The sequence below is a fragment of the Lutjanus erythropterus genome, chromosome 20 (genome assembly GCF_056507025.1).
Source record: "Lutjanus erythropterus isolate fLutEry1 chromosome 20, fLutEry1.hap2, whole genome shotgun sequence".
Classification (NCBI taxonomy): Eukaryota; Metazoa; Chordata; class Actinopteri; order Lutjaniformes; family Lutjanidae; genus Lutjanus; species Lutjanus erythropterus.
The window spans coordinates 13,511,089-13,519,213 of NC_139336.1; the positions used below are offsets into that span (position 1 = coordinate 13,511,089).

At 38.3% G+C, this 8,125-nt stretch overlaps 1 protein-coding gene across 1 annotated transcript; it reads left to right on the forward strand.

Moving 5' to 3' along the window:
* The first annotated feature begins 2,573 nt into the window (after positions 1–2,573).
* Positions 2,574–8,125, forward strand: LOC146308227 (progestin and adipoQ receptor family member 3-like). Its single transcript, XM_084746424.1, has 6 exons — positions 2,574–2,815; positions 2,979–3,141; positions 4,563–4,718; positions 4,889–5,086; positions 5,203–5,293; positions 7,190–8,125. Exons 1-6 carry the CDS (start codon positions 2,619–2,621, stop codon positions 7,330–7,332), a joined length of 948 nt encoding a protein of 315 aa, XP_084602550.1. The 5' UTR covers positions 2,574–2,618; the 3' UTR covers positions 7,333–8,125.

Here is an 8,125-nt window from a genome sequence, read left to right on the forward strand (position 1 = left end):
GCTATCAAAAGGTGGACTGGCAGAGGACAAACCAGGACTCACGACAAAGTGGGAAATGTCTGCATCATTAAATTATTTAATACTGTTTTACGAGATGTTCCTGTGTGTGGTCCTCAAAGATCTGTTTACACACTTCAGATTTACACAAACATAATCAGAACCTGGTGGTGCTCCATATGATATACAAACTGGACCACATGTTGCCTTTTTACCCAGAACTGTATAACCTATAATTAAGCAACTTTTCCAACACATGACCTCTGTTTACAGTTTCAAATCAGTTTTACCTTTGTAAACGCAAACCAGACCAGTTGGAAAAATTAAACGCTTTATCATCCTTGCTTTGGTTCAATTCAGGAACCAGATCATGAGGTGTGAACCCTCAGTAAAAATGTACAATGATCAACCACAACATTAAAATCACTGACAGATCGGTGGCCTGGTGACTGATGTATAATATCAGTAAATGACAAAATGACGAAAATAGCTTTTCCAACCTTAAATCTACTTAAAGTGGAAATGAAAGGAAACTGGATGTTAAGATTTACATTTTAAACTGGAAACATTGCCTGTCAGAGCTGTATGCAAGAAGCACAACTGGTCTTCTCTTCCAGGCCAAAGGATCTCCTTTGACCTCAGCTGAAAAACAAAACAGAGACAGTGTTTCATCTTCATACCGCAGCTGATGAGACAGTTTGAACATTGTGTGACCACAGTCAATCCCTCCACCAAGTCAAAACAGATGAAATGTTTAGGGTGTGGCCACAAGTCCATCTTATTAAATGAAAAGCATTTGTTAGCAAACAATCTGCATTATAATTAAACCGTCCAAGGGCGTGATTTTCATTTCAGCTTTGGTGGGGAGAAATATCTCCGGGGGGGAAACTGTTCAAACCACTAAAATAAAAGACACTTTAGAACATATAATGCTTATATAGAGAGGACAGACTTGATTCTAAGCCTTTGAGGAAATTAATTAAATGTAGGATTTAAGAGATATTTTGCAGAGAGGTTCAGGATATTGGCCTGTTTTGCGTCCAAGTTGGATAAATGACTGCAGGTGCATTTCTCCACACTTACCAGTTGGTGGCAGTAATATGCTGCGTCGTCGTTTAAATAAAAAAAAGAAGAAGTAGCTGACGATATGTAGGTTATGTGTTTCTTTTTTACTAAAATGTGATCTTTTTTTAACACAATGTTAGCTTGATAGCCATCCGGATATGGCTGAACTGTCTGAACGGGGATATCGACAGTCGGACTGCTAATAATGGTGAGCTTTGTAACGCTGTTTTCAATCAGTGTCGCTGCCTGAAATCACGTCTGTCTGTAGCTAGCATGAACGTTAGCCGAGCCTGCTAACATGGTGGGACAATAACAAACCGGACTGACACACATTTAGAAGATGTCAGTGGTTGTTATTTGAAAAGCTTTATCTCTAAATGAAAGAGATAATACCCTCTGTGTTGAAGAGTCAACATTTTGCGGATGTAATACAGAGTGGTTAACAAACAACAATACTAACGTTAGCGTTAGCTTACTTGTAAACACATTGATTCAAATGGGGTCAATGGTAGAAAGTAACTAGTATGCACATTTACTAGAGTACTACACTCAAGTACAGTTTCGATGTTCTGTACTTTACTTGCGTAATTACAGTTTATGCTACTTTTGTGCTTCACTGCATTTTTCGAAGGCAATATTATACTTGTAACTGCACTACATTTATTTGACACCAGTAGTTACCAATAGTGGAATGTAACTAAGTACACTTGACTTGAGTATTTTCATTTTATTCAACTTTATGCTTATTATTGTACTTATTGTACTTTTAACTTCACTTCTTTGTCTGATAGCTTTAGTTGCTAGTTACTTTTCAGATTACAATGTTTGTGATGAACAGAAAGATTACGTGTTCCGTTGTGGGTTGAGAAAATTATCCTTTTTCTTCTAAAAATATAGAAATAATTTAAAAAGTCTCTTGGATTAGCTAGAAAATGCATTGAAAGTAGCTCAGATTTAAACATCTTCATCAGCAAAATGCAATATAATTATAAATGTAGCAGTAGTATTAAACCGAAACATGAGTACTTTTTTTGTTGACCTACTTTAATTGCATATTACTAAAACTACCTTTGTAACTGGTTTTTGAAATGGCTTCAATTTAATACTGATGCTTTGATATGATCTACTGAAGCAAACAAGACCATCAGCAAGAAGATCAGCTATTTCTGTGCAATTTTTTTTAATGCCTGTCATCATGTCTGATTCGCCTTGAAATCAGATAATATGCAGACTGGAAAAGGCTGTCTTTTAATTTTCCCAGCAAAGTTACTCTGAGTAGTACATTAGCCAATTAAAAAGAGATTAAATCATTTAGATAATTCTATTTTTTACTTTATATTTTATGGTTAAGGCAGTGGAAACACTACTACTTTTGTCAACTCTGTATGAAAGTTTCAGTAACAGTAACTTGAAAAACTAGTTTTACTGAGAATTATAATGAACTAAATGGAGCTAGTGCCCAATATGAACTGGTGTTTCCTGTTTTCTGCTCTCCCACTCAGCCTTAACCCCCCCGCCCCCCCAGCTTGCCTTGTACCAGAGGAGCAGAGGACAAGATGCTGCTGAAGATGCCCCAGAAGCTGCTGAAGACCGCTCACTACATCGAGCTGGGCAGCTACCAGCACTGGCCAGTGCTGATACCCCAGAGAATAAGACTGTACACCTACGAACAAATCCCCCTCTTCCTCAAAGAAAACCCCTACATCACAGATGGTTACAGGGCTCACTTGCCCTCCAAACTCTGCCTGAGGAGGTGGGAAATATACAGTTTTAATCTCAGAATTTAGGACTTATTCACTGCATTCCTGCATATCCTACATATTATTGTATATTATTTTATATTGTTGAGTGTTAGTGTGTATACAGACTGGCCTTGTTGATATATGTACATCTTTGTTTCTTCTTTTCTGTTGCAGTATTTTTATTCTGTCCAATGAGACGGTGAATATCTGGAGCCACCTTTTGGGCTTCCTGCTCTTCTTCTCTCTGGGGGTAAACGACCTCTCCTCAGTACTGCCTGCCTCTGGAGCTAACAGAGAGGACTACGTCATCTATGCTATAGGACTGTTCTGCTTCCAGGTAAGACTTAATTGGTTGAGTGGATGCTGTGAGAGTAACAAAAGCTGGGATTTTCACAGGGCTGGCCCCTTGAAAGTCAAAGATTAAAATCATCAGTTGGTGACCACCTTGTTGACTGAGATTCTTAAATTCTTTTTTTTGTAGCCTGTCAGTGTGCATCACAATAACAGGATAAATCAGATAGAAGCTTATAAAACTGCACAGGGAGAACATTTCAATGAGGAATTATAAATAACTAATGAGAGAAAGTGAAGCAAGTGGTTGGTCATTAAGTATCAGCTCTTGTTTTTTTAGCTGCATCATTGTATACAGAGCAATGCAACAGCATGACAGGTTGTAAAATTCCCAAACTGAATCTCAAAATCAGATTTAACCTGCTTTAGCTGCATTGCACGTGCCACGGTGTGCTGGGATTTTATACCATTATACACACACACTTATACTTTTTAGTCTCAGTGTGAGGAAATACAGTATTACACATCCACGGAGGCTAATGTAGGAATTTAGTGTGACTCACTTAACTGAAAAAAAAAGGAACAAATTGTCAAAGCTCCGTATCGAACAGCCAAATCTGATTAGGCTGACAAAATTCTGAACTGGATACAGCCCTAGATTTTCATCTCCCAGAGAAGTTAATGACATTACAGAAAGTACTGTACCCTCATCCAGAGCTTGTGGTGTTGTTAAGACATGAAAGTGAACGCAAAGATGTTGTTCAAGAAGAGCAGTGCTGTAATTCAGGGTTTTGACAGTCATACAGTGTGCTCCAGGCTTGATAAAATAAACTTTCCATAGTCCTCCCAGCATTCATGCTCATAAAACAAATGCATGATCTACATGTTTTCAGTAACAGTAATTACTGTTGGTATTTGTTCATTATGAACATTTAGTATTTGTACTTTGTATGAATAATTATGTAGGCGGTGTCCTGTGTTGTATTATATTTGTATGGTTTAACAAACTGATTCATGTAGGTCCATGTTTCCTGCCACAGGTTCAATGAGTTCACCTTTACCCACCCAGGTGTGTAACCTGTTTATAGGTGTAACTGTTGTAAAGGTGGGGTGCAGTGTATTGTGTTATAAAGAGCTACAGTGGGATGGTAATGTAGTTCAGAGTCCCTGAATTGTTCAAAGTAGAGACAGTGTTGTTTGTGTTTTAGCTGTGAATGGTTTGTGTTGTAGGTTGTGCAGCAGCAACTGATAATGGAATTGGAAACTTGTAATAAATCATAAATCAGTATGATTCCCACATGCAGTGAGTAGATAGTGTAGAATACTGTATGTTACCCTCCTACCCTCCTCCTAAAACCCTGTTCTCTGTCCACAGAGGTGCAAGTTGTGAGTATCTGTATTATGTTCTAAACATAATAATCACAATATCCACTGTCTTGTAATGGGTAATGTGTGTTTTTGTCCCAGGTATGCATGTTGTGTTCTGTGGGGTATCACCTGTTCTCATGCCACCGATCAGAGAAGACTTGCCGTCGCTGGCTGGCGCTGGACTACGCAGGCATCTCTGTTGGCATCCTGGGCTGTTATGTACCTGGGATCTTCTATGCTTTCTACTGTAATGCTGTAAGTATAAGATCTCAAGATCTCAAGTGATTTTTATCACAGTGATGAAGGCAGAATGAATTTTGGGAAAAAATGATGTGATCCCACATTTCCTCTGGTGGATTCTTTTTCATTTTCTGTTAATTAGGAAACACAAACTCCGGCTCTGATCTCATTCTCCTGTCTTGCAGTTTTGGCGACAGGTCTACCTGCTGACAGTCCTGTCCCTGATCCTGGCGGTCTTCTGCGCTCAGGTCCACCCTCGTTACCTCAGCAACGACTGGCGACGGATACGGATGACGATTTTCTGCTGCGTGGCCGGTATCAGTGTGATCCCTGCATGTCACTGGGTCTGGCTTAATGGAGGATTCACTGCAGATGTTGTACAGGTGAGGAAGTACAGTAATATTAACAGTTTTTACACTTCCATATACACTATTTTGCAGGTTTATTAAGAGAATATAATGTTTAGTCATACAGACTCTGGTTTTCTTTGTGTGTGCAGCTGTTCCTGCCTCGTGTCATGGTGATGTACCTGATAGCTGGATCTGCCTTCCTGTTCTACGTCACCAAGATCCCTGAACGCTACTTTCCTGGTGAGTCCTTCTCCTCTGTCTCTGTGTGTGTGAACAGGCCCCATGTGTTAAACCAGCTGAGACATGGATTTTGTTTTGTCAGCTTTAGCTTAGCTGCAGTTCAAAGTTTAAGACCGGCTTAAAACTGTGTTGTCCGGAACAAAATCACACAGCCTCTTAAAACTCGCTGCTCTGTCCTCAGAAGCTGTGGTTTAAACTGGCTTAGTCTAATAGTCGAGGCATTTTACCCAAAAGTGTGAGTCAACCTCACACAAATTGCAGCATAAACAAACAGATTTTGTGTCCTCAGTGTGTTCTAAGTGAGATAAAAAAGTCTTAAGGAATCAAATGAAGGGGAATTTTTGAAAATTGCCTGAATATTATCCCACCAAAAATGCCCTTTTCTACAGGCATTTTGTGAGGAAAAAGGGGTGAACCTCACACACAGTATGACATGCAATCGGACGAGTTTATTGCTCATAATAGTCACCGCTATATCATATAAAAAGTTCCAAGAGATCCAAGTGGTTGTTCAAAGGTGTTTCTCAACCCTGGTTCTGCTTTTTACTTCCTGAAATAATGTTTTAAGTCGACATCGCTGTTGGTATACCTGTAAACAAGGCAACATAAATTGATACTAATTCATATCAATTTGGCAATGACTAACAGAAATTTAAAACAAAATTATTTAAATATCTCTTAAAATAGCACTTTTATACGCTTTTCAAAATATTTGATCAGCATAAATGTTGGAAATGATGAACATAAAATGTGAGCTTTTCATGGGGAAACAAACATAACAGCAAGTCATTTTGACCCACCTCTGCATCTAAGGGACAAAAAGTTTCCCAACACCACTAGAGGTCATCATATCTGAGTTTTCTTCTTCTGCACATATGGAGTAACAGAGGTAAAAACTGGAAAAAGTTAAAAATTACTTTCACCATGTATTATCTTATGAAGGCAACTCTACAAAATAATTTAACTGTGTAAGTACAGTGTCACATCTACCTCAATTATTTTTTCTTTTTAATCTAGAAAATCAGACAGACTGGAGAGGCCAGTAAATGTAAGGTAGTACATGTAGTAAGTAATTATGAATTGTTCAGTCAACTGAAGCCAAACTCACAGAAATAATAACAATAATAATATAATAATGATGCTGTTGTAAGACTGATTGGCACTGCAGTTTTCATACAAACTACAGATCATTAATAATGCAGACTGTAAGGAGGCAGTCTTATTATTGTAGAGCTGAATGGTCTAATTTACATTTATTTGATATTGATAAAAACACTTTTGTTACAGTCAGTAGTGCATAAAGACTAGAAATTATAAAACACTAGACTATTAGTCTCAGTAGTATTTCTCAAAGTCTTTCATCAGCAGGTGATGTGATCAGCTGACCTGGAAAATGAGTGAGCGTATATTATTAAGGGCCTCTTGACTCATCGTAGAGAAAGTACAGGTGTTACTAATAACATCAGTGATGGCCCTGTTCTGTTCTAGTGTCCCTGTAAATCATGAGAGTGAACAATGAAAAATAAGAAAGATGGACAGACTGATATAAAACATATTTAGGTCTTATAATGGACATAATAAATATATTTTATGATATATAAGCTATTTTGAAAATATGTTGTATTGTATAACAGTTGACAAAACAATATCAGCTCCATTTACTTGCCGTTCTGAAACTCTCCACCACGATCTTCATCAGCAGATGGAGTTTGCCAGTTGTCATGAAATTTTAGATGTCCATTTTTGCCTGACTTCTTTCCATGTTATCTTAAAATAATGGGCAATTCACGCCTCAAGTCTTTGTCATTTCCCCCTGTTATAAATGTTCATTCTTGTACGAAGTATGAAAATGAACAAAAGCAATAATTTTGGAGTATTCTCCCTCTCCTCTCCCAGGCCAGATGAACTACCTGGGTGCCAGCCATCAGCTGTGGCACATACTGGTGGTAGTGATGTTTTACTGGTGGCATCAGACAGCTGTGCACATCATGCACTTCAGACACAGCCAGGCCTGCCCGACCCGGACCAGCAGCAGCTAAGTTCAGCTGATCAAAGAATGTTATCGGAAGGCAATCAGTTGCAGGCTAGTATCAGTTATCAGTTAAACTCACTATGTTAATATTCGGAGACTTCTTACCAGTTAGCTGCTGGTTAGATGTTGCTACCTGAAAGTTTTTCAACCACTCACTGCCAGCAGCTCCTGACTATTAGCTGCTAACAGAAGCTATTATCTTTCACTGAACTATCAGTTACTGTTTGGCTGCCTGTATCATGGCCAGCTGTTAAAGGCCAGTCTCTCCTCTAAGTCTGCTGTCTGTAACAGTGGATATCAGTTAGAGTGTTTAGGAGCTTCTGTAAATCCTAAAATCTCTTAACAAAGGTTGAACTGAGGTCAGAAGTGATGTAGCTGCACCACACTGATCCTTCTGATCGACAGAAAATAACCCTCGATGTTGCACCGCGTTATGATCAATGCATGAAACAAGAATTTCAGTTTATTTGTGCAAACGAACTAAGGTTTTGTGTTTTTTAAACTGGTGATCATGTTATATCATGGCTGGTTTAGATTGTGATTCTTTTTTGTATACAAGTATTGAAAAAATAACCTCTTTTGAATCGAACATAATAGCCTGTGTGAACAATGACTTTTTTTTGCATCTAATTTTGTTTTATCTATCAGATCCTATGAGATTAGATTGTATGAAATGTCTTGATGAAAGGTGGAACAGAGAACGGAACAGAAAAAGAAAGGAAAAAAAAAACATGAATACTGGAAATTCAGCATTTGGATACTGTGAATCATCTGTCTCTGGGAGAAACACTGTCTCAAAA

What these genes read in the sequence shown, in the direction of transcription:
- LOC146308227 (XM_084746424.1), top strand. Translation starts at nt 2,619, where the DNA reads ATGCTGCTGAAGATGCCCCAGAAGCTGCTGAAGACCGCTCACTACATC. An exon ending in TCCAAACTCTGCCTGAGGAG is followed by an intron (nt 2,816 to 2,978) that starts GTGGGAAATATA and finishes TTTCTGTTGCAG; the next exon opens with TATTTTTATTCTGTCCAATG. An exon ending in ATGCTTTCTACTGTAATGCT is followed by an intron (nt 4,719 to 4,888) that starts GTAAGTATAAGA and finishes CCTGTCTTGCAG; the next exon opens with TTTTGGCGACAGGTCTACCT.